Raw genomic sequence first — 13,866 nt, forward strand, 5'->3', positions numbered from 1 at the left:
TGGGTCATTCATCAGCTATCTCTAGAAACTGGCTGGTTCTGGATGGGGTCTCTTGCAGTCAGTAAGGCCCCAGGTCAGAAAATAAACAGGCATGATTACTTATCTACCAGAGACTTAATATGATCTTAGAAAATATATGGCAGACTAATTCAGGAATCATGTTAAATTCCTATTGAGACCTTGTATTTGTGCTAAGTATGAAAAATTAAAGTTAGTCACATCTTCTGATATTTACCAGAGAACACTGACACCAAAAAAAAAGAATGGTTGACTTTCACCTAAGAACTTTCTTTATTCGTTTCCTTTTTTTCCCCATATTAACTTTTTTCTGTTCACATTTATTTTTATTTTAAAAATTTTTTATTTGTTCTTTTTAGTTATGCATGACAGTAGAATGTATTTTGATATATCATACATACATGGAGTATAACTTCCTATTTTCGTGGTTGCACATGAGGTGGAGTTACACATATATGGACCTAGGAAACTACATTAACTTTTAACTGTGTGCACCCAATAGTAAATAGTAAATGCTGGACATGTCTGCTGCTTTCATGAGGCATCTGAGAAAGGACAAAAGTTTTCTGTAAAATCAAACTCTAGTACAACATCCACTGTCTGACGGTAGCATGGCTTGAGTTGTAATTGATGTTATTATATATAGATTCATTAAATTATTATATATAGTTTTGGATATGAGTTATTTTAAAAACTAAAAGGTGGGGAGGGATGGTAGTATAGTGTAGTCAAAAGGTCACCACATTGGGAGAAAGAAAGACTTGGGTTCCAGATACCATATCTGTGCCACTTAGGTTGCTTCGTGTGTACTGGAAAGTCATTCTCTTACAACTTTATCTCATCACCTATCACTTACGGGACTAGATGAAATGATCATTATTGTACAATTTAGTTTTAACTTTCTATGAAGTCCCTTTGTAACAAATGGTAGGTTCGATGTTATAATAATATGGTATTTACTACAAAAATTCATTTTTATTAAAGAACACTTTAATGGATTTTAATTCACAATAAGGTGTTTACAGGTACCACCTATACCCAGTGTATGAAAACTGGGTAGTTTGTTTTTCTTTAAATAAATCTTATTGTTTATATTTAATGTATAAAATGCATTGTGAGATACATATAGATGATAAAAAGGTTACCACAGTGAAGGAAATCAGCATCATCTCATATCCCTCAACAAGTAGTATTTCTTTACCCAAGAAAATATAACAGGCATAATTTAGTTTATGCTTACAAAAAATCCAAACTGTACCTACTATATCTGGATCCTACCTAAGTTCATGGGGGTTGCGGAAAACCTCAAGATCAGTGCCTTCACAGCAAACACTCGAAATCAAAACTTTGTATTTTTAAAGCTCTAGATAAAGCCATTGGGCCCCTGGGGAGATCAAGCCCTGAGGCAGAGGTAAGCCCAGATTGTCAAGTAACTGCAGGGCAGAAAAGACAAAGAACTGAATTTACCTGGGACATCCTCTCTCGGTGCTTGGCCTCCAGCCTCTCCTTGGCTTTCTGGAAGTGGGCGTGCTCATTTTCATCGCCAGGAGTCTCAAGATACTTGTCAACGGCGTCGGGGGTGCTGGCTGCTGTTGTAGGAACTATAAGGTAGAAGGGAAGGAGGTTTGAGAAGACAAACACAAATTCGTGCAAGAGCCATATTTTCAGTTATTTGCCAGGACAAAGAATTTAGTAAAGAAGCACACATGAGCTGTTAATGCTGTTTGAGAGAACAATGTGGGACATTTGGCAGCAAGATAAGGATGTGTTTCGCCTCTTCCAAGTCTGGGCTAAAGAAAAATCTAAAACAATCCATTTTGCAACTGAGCATTAAAATATTCTATGCAAAACATGCACCCATAGAGAAACTGGTGCTTAATGTGAACATGTTTTGCTAAATTACTTTTTTGCTTTGTTAGATTTTTTTGTAATCTTGAAATGTGGATCATTTACTTTTTAAACAGCATATTTTTGTATCAATATCAACATACTAAAGTTCCTGCAGAAACCAAAGAAAACTGAAAACTAGTCTACTGCCAAATAACATTATCTCTGAGAAAAGATAAGATTCTACACAACATATATTAGATGATAGTTTGATTACGAAGTCATTCTTTATAAGACAGTATTTGAAACCTTATAAAGGGACATATTAATAAGTACATCTTTGAAATCACGAAAGCACCTTACACTTTCACGAATTTGGTAAGTCAGCAATTCATTATACTACTTGTCAAAAAGAAAGAGGTTTCTGTTTTGAATTTAACTAATACTGCTAAGCAATATTTGAATTGCGACATATGCTGTATATTACATAGACACATACCCATAAAACTAGAGCAGACTATAAAACAAAAACGTTCTAACACATGAGCCAGTGAAGTGTAACGCCTCTACAAGCAGTCTTCCAAAAGATAAGTAATGACTTGTGACAATTCAGGGTATTTAGGAGCTTAAGATAAAAGAAAAGAAAAAAGAGATTTTGCCATAAGAACAACTTTAGCCTAAAAATGAAAAGAGAGACTTTTACAGTCTTCTCAGGTCAAATCAATTTTGAGTGTTTTATTCAAAGGATTATTCCAATATCACCCATGTTCCAAATATTCTTTTCATTCTTTGTATCTAATTACTTGAGTACTATACTTGGGATATAAAATCCCAAAGAGGACTTTAAATGAGAAGAATTTACGGCTAAGTCGTTTTGAAACTAATGTCTAAGTTACATGTCTTTTATGGAAGCTTAAGAAAATGCCTGGAATCTTAATCCAACGTCTTCGAGTTATTCACAGAAACCAAGAAATATATTAAATAATATATTTAATTTTAAAGAGAAACATTATTTGGATTTCTTCCCTTCGATTTCAATCGCCAATTAATCATTATTTTTTGTAAAACTAGAAGCATGTAGTAAAGGAGGAAGTGATATTCCATCTCATGCTGACAGCGAAGGCGGGAAGAAGGGCAGGCAAGCTGGGCTTTGCAAGTAGCCGAAGCTGCATCTGAACCTCAATTCTTTTCTACAACAGCTGGGACCCCAGACAAGTGACTTAGACCCTCCATATTCTAGTGTCTTTATCAAGGGGAGACAGCATGTCCAAGGACACACTAGGAGAGCTGGGAAAATGAGAACCATCACGTGCCAGGTAAGCAAGTCACTTAGAGGGGGTCACTCAGGGTACCTGGTATGTTAGCACCTCCTCCTCCGCTTATGACACCTTATTTAAATCTTTTTGTTTATGCTACCACGGGAAAAATCAGCTACTCTCATTTCAAAACCACTGAAAATGAACTATACATATAGGACCATGAAGTAAAACCTCTTACAAGAAAAGTAAAATGGTTTTTCTAAAAAAATCTTAGGTATTGAAAAGAAGTGAGTTCTTAATTTGTAAGACTGAAAAATAATTTTCAATTTTAAAACCTTTCTGTAAAAGAAAAAAAAAAAAAAAAACCCAAAGGTAAGTATTTTTTTTCTGCATAATCTTGAACAAATTAGTATGCAAGTATTTTTTACTTAAATGATTTCCAAACAAGAAATAGAGGTGGTATTTATCATTTTAAAATAGTTTCCTATGGTTCTAATCATTTTCTCATCTTTATATGGTAGATACAAATGAGAACAAGTTAAAGATAAAACCAGAAAATAAAATAACATTCTTTTGGCATAGTATAATACAGCAGAATGACATGATTAAGCAAACCATATTTTACATTTTAAACAAATGAAAATGTATAATGTTTGGGTATATATGCACTGATCAAAATAGCCATCTGGTTCTAAGTCATACCCACACCACAGCACCCCCTGCAGAAAAAATTTACATTCCATAAATATGAAGTTGTCCAGCTCTTATGGTTGGCAAATTTATGGTTTTCTCTAGTTCTTATTGATTGCAAATGTTGTTTACTGTACAATGGAGAGGAGATAAAACACTATAATCGAAGTCACTGTAATCTCACTGGTTTAAATTGAAATATGGCTTTGTAATACAAAGAATAAAAGAAAAATCAAGAAATGTGAAGTTATGTTTAACAGATTAAGATGATTTCAAGTATCGTGTTTTTTAAGGCACATGGAAATAAATACAATATTATATTACCCATTTGTTTTCATTTACTCAAGAAATATTTCCATGATAGTTAATTGTATGTGCCAACTTGCCTGAACTTGAGGGTGCCCAGGTAAAAACATTCTTTCACGCACTCTTTCTTTCTGTTTCTGGGCAAGATCAGCACTTGGATCTCCAGACTCAGTGAAGTAGCTGCCCTCCTCCTGTAGGTGGGCATCATCCCATCCACTGAGTCTGAATAAAAAGTCTGAGAAGGAAGGAATTTATCCTTTTTGCTTTCTTTCTGCCTGAGCTGGGACACTGGTCTTTTCCTGCACTTGGACTGGGAATTACATAGTGGACTCCTGGTTCCCAGGTCTTTGCATTCTGACTGAATTATATGACTGGTTTTCCTTCTTGCAGATGATAGATCATGGGACTTTTCAACCTCCATAATCACCATATGACACAATTTCTTACAATAAATCTCTTTACATATATGCATACATGTGCATGTACACACACACACACACACCACACACACACACACACACAGGCATGAACCTATTTCTATGGAAAACCCTGAGTAATATAAATTCTCTTCAAGTTAATCATGTGAGGCAAGTACTCGACCAACTGAGCTATATCCCCAGTTCTTAAGTTAATCTTTGTTTAGGGGTCCCAATCTTAGTTGAGACATTTAAGAGAAGTTGTTTCCTTTTAAATATTTAATTCAAACTTTTTAGCCACTCATATTAACTGTCCACCACATATCCTATGTGCTTATTAACTAGGAAACCAGATCACAGTCTAGTTAAAGAAAGAAGAATGATAATATGTTGATATTTTTTAATGCATTCAGTATTTTATTATGATTGCCCTGCAGGTGGGGAGAAGGAAAGGAAGAGCCTTTTTAAGGACTATGTCTAGCTTCGGTTCCTTTATATCCCTATGCCCTATGTGTTTCCAGGACTGGCTCCGTGCTGTGACAAGACCCATGGCAGGTCAGAGACCTGCTAACATAAGCAGGCAGTGACAGGAAACCTGTGTCCAAACAGTGCTTCCCTCTGGGAAGGGAGTGGTTCAAGGACTGTCAGGGCATATCCCAGGGCAGGAAGGGAAGGAGAAGATGTGTACTGCAGGTCCCTCAAAGCAGGCCACTACACCCACTTCAAAAGTGGAAACAAACTGGTTTGGGGAGGTTTGTTTTTTTTGTTTTTCAAACCACCACAAAGCATTTTAGCCTTCAGAAACCTCTGAGGTTCTTCAGAAGTTCTCATGTGGGATCTGATTTCCAAGCTGGCCAAATAATAATAGCCTCTGTTGAATAGCATCTACTGTGCTAGGCTGGTTGCATGTGTTCTTATTTAATATGGCGGCAGAAAAAGAAATCTGCCCAATTTTATTGCATAGAGAGGAATACTATCATTTAACATGCTCACAACTCCAAACACAAAATCGGAATTTGGGATTAGGTGGACCATAAAAAGTTTTTAAATTTAATTTTTAGAGCAGTAGAGTTCATTCATTCACATGTCTGGGAGTATGGAAAGGGTTTTTTGTTGTTTTATTTTGTTAAGGAACAATTTGGTAAAAAATGTAGTTTGTTATGATATCTGTAGGTCTATTTCCTATCAAAACTGTACTTCCCTGAATGCCCTATGGCAAGTTAGTGGCCTCCAACAATGGTAAGATTATAAAACGGGGGTCAAGCACAAGACCCCACAGAGCTGGAATACGGATGACTGCTAGCCTGGGACACCTATTCAAACATGCTCACTCATGCCTTCTGCAAGCAAGCTCGCAGGGTGTGTTCACCTCCCGTGGAAGACCAGACTGAAACTCCTTCAAGTCCAGGTTTTGACCTGTAGGAGCCTCATCAACATCATGTGTACATGCTTTAAACCTTTTAAATGGCTTTCCTATTTAAAAAGCACAACAGAATGTCACTTCTGATTACTAGCACATTGCTGCCTTCAGAGGCACATTCTGCTTCCAGATCTTCAGTGGCATCCTGGATGACCAATGCCTTCTACAGAAGCTGCCTGCCTGTCTTCGGCATCCCGTGAAGGCAGAGGTGTCCCAGAGGCTGAGATGGCCGGTCTGCTGGAGAAAGACTATGCTACCTTCAGAGTGTTTGTTCATTTCTTTATTCCTCCATCCTACCAGTATTACAGCTCCTACTATGCACAGGGAACATGAAGACACCAATAAGCAAGACGCACACCCCTGCCTGTGGTCTAACATTCCAAAGCAATCACCACAAATGAACGTGTGCACACACACACACACACACACACACACACACGCACACAAACAAGAAATCATATGGTTGTGATTAAGGTTTGTGTTATGAAATATAGTTTGTGTTACAGAGGAAAACAGCAGGATGAAGAAGGCCGAGGGGGTTGGGGGGAGAGGGAGGCTGCAGCAGGAGGTAGGTGCCAGGCTCCGTCTTATGAAGGTGACATCTGGGTACTTCTGAGCTAGCTGCCTGAGGAACAGTGGCAGGCAGATGCAGAAACTGACATGAAGGCCCTACGAGATGAGAATGTCTGGCAAATTCCAGGAGAAGCAAAGGAGGCCTATGTGGCCAGAGCCGAAGAAGCCAGGCAGGAAGTGATGGAAGGGGGAGAGAGGGAATGGGGCAGATCACAGAAGGCTGAGAGGTCAGCAAGGCCTCTAGGGAGCCAGGGTTGGTGTCTAAGGGGGAGAATGAATATGTGATGCGATGTGAGGCCCTTTAGAAGGATGGCTCTGTAGAGAGAAATATGAGGACGGCCTGGGCCAGGGTGGATCTCACGGGAGGTGCCCCTCAGCACCCCACACCTGAGAGGGATCACAGACTTGCTTCCTCCTCCCAAGAGGCTGTTACCTGAACCCTGGGTAGCTGAATCCTGCGGGGGTGGGGACACTGCTTTCATGTGAACATGAGGGCTCATTTCAATTTTAATAATGAAACACCAATGCCCGTCACGACTCTTCCACTTCACAGAGGAATCTCCCCTCAATACCGGCCAGACACCTGTTTTCTGGGTGGCGGTGGGAGCAGGTTTGCTCGCAGTTCATGAAGGAGCTCTGGTGCTGGGCTCAAGGTTCCTGTCACAAAATGCACCGCCCGTCATCGAGGACATGATGCCAATGAGACATTTCCACTTGCACTTCCCCTGAGAAAACGATCATTTGATGGGACAGTGCTTCAAAGCAAGGTGAAACCTGCTCAAATGTTCCAGATGCGGTTGACATCACTCCACTCTCTGTCCATCTGGAGCACTCCATATGAGACACACCATTGGATTTAACTGCTCATGCACCAATTTCCCTCATTTTAGTCCTGATTTGATGATTGATCCAAGGACAGCTGTCCCTTGGTATGTCTACAGAGAATTGGTTCCAAGATCCCTCTGAAGGTCCCCAAATTCTTATATAAGGAGGTCCAATCCCCTATATAAAATGTAGTAGCATTTGCATAGAAGCTGGGCAGAGCCTCATATATACTTGGTTATTTTCAGATAACTTACAATCCCTAATACAAAGTAAATACTATGCAAACAGTTGCTAAACTATATTTTTTAGGGAATAATGACAAGAAAGCCTGTACATGTTAAGTACAAATGCACTTTTTAAAATATTTTTGATCAGCAGTTGGCTCAATGTGTGGATGTGAAAAAAATGCACACTAAAAGGCCACCTGTACTCTATTTCATGTTCATATCATAGATGGCATGAATGTGAGATCAAAATTAAAGGCGCTGGAAAGTTGTCCCTTTAATTTTTATATTTGTTTGTTTTGTCAATTATAATGGACTTAGGATGCTAAAGAAGGAATAGTTGTACCTTTAAACAGTAATGACCAGGACCACCTAGAGCAGGATTCAAGGTGGATGCAAACACAACCCCACAAATGGCATCCAGCTGATATTTTAATGTTGGACTTTAAGAAGAAAATTTGGTCAGTCTCCTCTTGTCAGTAGACCAACTTATCTCCACACCACTGGCAACTGGAGACGAAAGTAAATTAAGTCCTACATAAGTCATTGCCTTATCATTGAAAATGCTATTTGATATAGAATGAGCAGTGCTGTCACTTGAAAGGGCTATAATTTATGAGAAGTGGCAATGTAGATAATTTGTATATGCATAAAATATAGACCTATAAAGAAAGATTTATGTAAAAATTTAATCTCGACATGGCAGGTCTTTGGGACTGCTACCCCACTTAAAAAGAGGGAAATTTTAGTTTCTCCATTTCTCTCATTTCAAGATAACTAAAATTCCTAAAGGATTCTAAATTCAAGCATCTATCATCCCTACCAAAGCTAAGAGAGGAGCCATTTATAATGTGAAAATAAAGTTTTGGTCCTTTGATATGATACCAAATTTCTTTTTTTTTTAAAAAAAGGACAAACACTCATTCCCCTGATATGTCCTGTTATCACACTTACTTTATAGCCAGTGCAGTCAGAATTGGCAGGGAACCCTATCAATGCATCGTGTGGACATAAGGTCATAAAAATGCAATCTCTGCTGTGTTTACTCTAGTCAAGCTACATTTCTTTTTTATGTCTATGGACACGTGGGAATTTTGTCAAATATGTGAAACAAATGTGGCATGTTTTATTATTATCTACATTCTTGAGCACAAGGCAACAACATTTAAAAGTCATCTCAAGTCTGACTCTAAAAAACACACGTGAAGCCACAGCAATAACAAATGGCTTCTAGAGCGTCTTAACGGTGAGTTATTGTTTCTTGTCAGTGTGTTGAAAGCTTTAATGGTCCTCATAAAGAAACGACCTGTCGTATCTGCTCACCACTCAATGGATGAGTTCACAAAGTCAAAATCTTCCACATCGCCCACTTTCACTGAAACCGTAGCAGTCAAAGCAGAAGGAACTGTCACCTCTTACAGTGGTCTTAAGGACAAAGGCAATTTCATTTTATCCCAACCTTCTACAGTCATCTGTCTCTACTGGGTATATTTTGCTTTGCATTCTTATTTAATTGTATTGTATGCCCGAGTCTCATCTTAGCAATAAAACTATCACGTTGCAGAAAGCAGAATGTTTGGACTACTTTGCTCTCAAAACACCTAGCTTAGCACTGGCACATCCTGGGTTAAAAAGCAACTGCAGAATTAAGCCAGGGGTTGGCCTGCTGGCTGCTGTTTAAAAAATCATGCTTCATGGGGACAACCCAGTCAGGTCTGTTCATTTACTTATTGTCTGTGGCTGTGTTTACTATGCAACTACAGAGTCCACTAGCTACAACAGAGATTGCATGACCTACAAAGTCTAAAGTATTTACTAGCTGGCCTTTTAATAAGAAAGGTTTGCCAATCTCTTTAATAAAAACTACCCCCTAAAAAAAAAAAAAAACAACAACAACAAAAAAAAAACTACCCCCTTACTTTGCTTTAGCAAGTGGCTAAAGGATTAAACACCTATATAATGAGTTTCCTTGTTTCCTTTTACTATTCAGAGTAAAGGAAAGTTTTCTTAAAAAAAAATAGAGCTGGTTTGGTAAGCAATCAATCCCCTTCTGTCTTAGAGTTGCTCACTATTACAGCCTTGAAGGAAGCATTTTATTTTTTTTTATCTAAGCATTTCTGGATACGAAAAATTTGGCTCTTCACACTGGTCAATCTGGTAGATTTCATTGGCACAGATGTGACATGTAATTTAATATACTACCACATCTTTTAGTAATTGTTCTTAATAATGTTTGGCAGTTTAAAAAAGATATCATAGTTCCATTAGTATTGCAGAATGTGCTATTTCATAATTCAAAGAAAAAGGAGCATGATTAAGAACAAAAATTCAAATCTGGCCAAAGACTTTATTGGCCCAGGCATTAGGATAGGACAGGATTAAGACAGGCTGCAGTGACTGGTGACGCTGGGACTGTACGGCGAGTGACCTACAGTGTGCAGATCCTGGGCTTCTGCAGCAACAAACTTAGAACCTAGGGTGGTAGTTTGGCCTGATCTGATAGACTCCAGTTCTTTTTATATCCTCTGGAAGGGCACTAGTCTATTCCATGATATCTGGATTGCTTTGAGGTGCTGACAAATTCATCCTTCCCCTTCCTCAATCCTGCATGGGGAAAGATCGCCATCACTGCCATAACCCGAGCCTAAGGTCATAAACATGATCCCAAGGTACAAGCAGGCATTGTAGCAAGGATACAGAGCATCTCTACAGATGTGTGTTCTCCAGCACAGGCTGAGAGAGAGAGTGGTCTCACATGGGTAAATAGTGTACTTCCAGCCCAGGAGTTTCTGGTTCATTCTCTACTCACATTAAAGTAGAAAAACAATGAGACCTTGAATCCTAGTCAGAACAGCTACAGCCATACCTACCTTACCTTGTAAGTATTGAGAGCTAGGATAGTGGCCTCACAAATTTAATTTCAAAATATCTGTAGAGAACTGGGAGGCCACTGGCAACTTTACAATCCAACAGCTTCCCATCTGTGGCACACATACCTGTGTATAGCCTACTTTTATCTCTGGGTCAGAGGTAGAGAAAATACTAGTCTAGAATAGTGGTTCTCAACCAGGGGTGATTTTTGTCACCCACCTGCCTCAGGCATATTTGGCAATGTCTGGAGACACACAGCTTGATAATGGCAGATAGGGGGTAGGGATAAGGGGTGCTATTAAATACCCTACACACACAGGACACTCACAGCAGTGAATTATCCAGACCAAAGTGTCAATCATGCTGAGGTTGGGAATTTTTGATCTGGATGTTGTCTGCCTCACATGTCGGCAAAAGTGAAGGAGTCAGAGATGGGTCACCCTTTGGCCAGATCCCCATAGGGCAATCAGCTGACTAAAATATGGGATGATGCTCTTTGTGAGATTCAGTGCTATTAAGGATTGATCTGTTTGCTGTTGAGATGCAATCTGAAGGTGGCAATTCTAGAAAAGATGATCATAACTCAAACTTTAAATGTGGTAAAAATATATATAATAATTCTGTTTTCAAACTACATCATACAGACTGAATATAGAACTTTTCCACTGTCCTAAACTCAAACAGGCACATGTTAAATTAATATTGGAAAAAATAGTCTCACAAGATTCTTAATCCCAAATGGAAAGGACTTTTTAAAAGAATTTAAATCCATATGCTTATAAGTAAAATAATAGCTCTCAGTCTCATGCCTCTACCCTTATATTTATGGTTTCGACTCTTATTTATGAGAACGAGAAACCCCAAGCAAATCTGTATCCTTACAATTGCAATGCTTTTCAAAACTGGTTTTTTGGACAAAAAATTAAAATCTAGAACTGCCCAATTATAGTAATAAGAAATCTTGACAGGAAAATTATTATATTTACAATGCAGACCTATCGTACACTTTCTCAACTAAGTATAATCTCACACCAGTTCAACTGAAGAGCTTTTCCTATCACATTTTGCATTTATTTTTTAACTAGCAGCAGCTCAGACTGAGCAACTTGTAAAACCAATCACCTCTTGCAGAGATGTTGTCCAATTAGCCCACGCTGGTGAAGGGGCAAAATGTAAGCCCAAGTCACCTAATGGCACCAGCGTGGTCACCTTCCAGTTTGGCTCACTTTCTCTGAATCAAGTCTGTTATCTACATTTGACCTCTAGATGACCGTGGCTTTTTCAATTCAAATGTGCAGCTCTGCTATAAATAAGACTACATAGCTGCACAGCCTATAAATAACTATAAATTATATGCTTTCTCCTGTCTGTTTGTACCAGCACTGCAGAACCCTTCACTCACTGTGATTGAAGAGTCTCCATAGGTAGTCAAGAAAAAAAAAGACGACACATCCTCCTAGAATGGAAGGTGTCAGAATCCTACAGATAGTACAAGTAGATGGAGAAAATGAGTTGGAAAGAGAAAACTACAAAATAGACTTTCAATCTGTTTGGAAGAGTGAACAAAAATGGAGTCACTATGTATACTTATGAAAATAAATATATCAAATGACGGACGATGTTCATTTCTATCAGTTCATTAAAATGAAAAATTACCATTCTTTTATATGCTAAAATGAAACTTAAGGGTAAAATCACCTTCATTTTTAAAGAGTTGGAAATGCTCACAATTTACTTGTATATGCTTATCTATAATCACAGCATTTAGGAAAAATGTTAATATTCTTTAGCCTCTTTTCGTTATTTTCTGTATTCTTAAAATGTACTTTCTGAACCTCAAATGTAATTGTCTAACCTAGAAAACAGTGTCAGAACCAAATGCTTAGCCATTTGGTGTGGAGCAGAGCCAAAACGTCATTTTGGTTTCAAACCTGGTCTTCCCATACTCGATGGCTCCAGATAAGTCACTATGCTCTTTTAAGTCTCATTGTCTCATATGTACAAAGGAAATGAAGAAAATGTCCATGAAGTGGTCCAGAGAAATATAAATAACCTGTGAAAATACTTGGCAGAATGCAACATGTCATGCCAATCAATGTATTATCAATAGCACAGTGTAATATTGAGAGATTTTTTTCTAGTCCTTCTATGTCTACCTACTTGCCAGATATTTAGTGTTCTTAGAGAAAAAAAAAAATTTTTCATAATAGTATAGAAATATGTTTACCATGGTAGGAAAAATTACATCCTTCAAAAGTTATATACTATCTGAGCTAATACAAATACCTTATGGAAGCCATTAAAAACCTTTATGGTTTAGGATAAAATTCTTTTTGTAAAATATATAATTCTCCATCTATAATTTCTTTTTAAAAGAATAATTGATTCCATCAATTTTGAGACTAGGGTTTTTTTCCAGGATAATGCTAATAAAGCTAATTTTAATTTTAAAAACATCTAAGTCACAATTGAAATCATGTCTCCTGGAAATCTCAAGTATCCACAGTCTATATCATGCCTCACCTTGAGTTGGATAAAACTACTCTGGATATAATCCAAATTTGAAAATGAGTATTGGTATATTTGACACCATATTTTTAAATCAAGTTAGACTGACATGACAACTAAAATAATCAGAAAACACAAAATACTGTAAGATGCCCAGGGATTAGCTGATACAACCTTCCTTTATAAGAAACTCTTTTTCCCCTTCTTAATGACAAAATCGTAAGTGAAGCACCTCTGACCCACCACTGTGCATTCTGGGACAAGAGGAAGTGACGGTCCTTAAATCTGAGTGAACTTTCACCTCGTAGGGTTAAGCAGTCTTCTTATCACACACATAATTGGAATATATGTACAAAAATTAGTCTGTGTGCTATGATTAATAAATATTAGACATTTGCGGGGGAACAATTGTTAATAGATGTGATTTCTTGTTAAATCATTGCATGATGGCAGCTTTTAGGAAATAAAAGTGATGCCAAGTTGAACATGGTAATAATGCTGCATATTTAAATGAATAGCACTAAACAGAAAGGAAATTGATCACATAGAATCGGCTTTGGTCCATGCTCTCAGCCTGACATCCGAAGCTCTCTGGCAAAACAACTGGCTTTGGAATCACAGGCAAGGCAATGGGAACACACACTTTATTAAAAGATGGTGTTCAAGAAACACAAACCCATGCAGAGAAGGTGGTGGTGCTGCAGCTACGATCCAGCCATGCAAGGCTCTCCTCCCTCGCCCCTCCCCACATGTGGGCAACAACATACTTTTAACAGGATCTTGGGGAAGAGGTTCCCGAGTAGTCTTGAATAAACTTTGGGACACTATGGAGAAAAAAGAACATAACTAAAAACAAAAACAGAAACATGGGAAGGATGGCTAAAACTCACTCACACGATTCCACTGACCCAAAGCAAAAATAAATAAAT

General features: G+C 38.0%; 1 protein-coding gene across 6 annotated transcripts in view; it reads right to left on the minus strand.

The window, feature by feature from the left end:
* Positions 1 to 13,866, minus strand: part of App (amyloid beta precursor protein) — a 241,852-nt gene that overhangs the window by 81,156 nt on the left and 146,830 nt on the right. For 4 of the 6 annotated variants that reach the window (XM_047564664.1, XM_047564663.1, XM_047564662.1 and 1 more), the window contains one exon: positions 1,486 to 1,619. In XM_047564664.1, the coding sequence (XP_047420620.1) occupies positions 1,486 to 1,619 (134 nt within the window). Of the gene's footprint in view, positions 1 to 1,485; positions 1,620 to 13,704; positions 13,762 to 13,866 lie in introns of all 6 variants that reach the window. The other 2 variants (XM_047564660.1, XM_047564659.1) reach the window with 1 other exon arrangement.

Source organism: Sciurus carolinensis, chromosome 9 (assembly GCF_902686445.1).
Source record: "Sciurus carolinensis chromosome 9, mSciCar1.2, whole genome shotgun sequence".
NCBI lineage: Eukaryota > Metazoa > Chordata > Mammalia > Rodentia > Sciuridae > Sciurus > Sciurus carolinensis.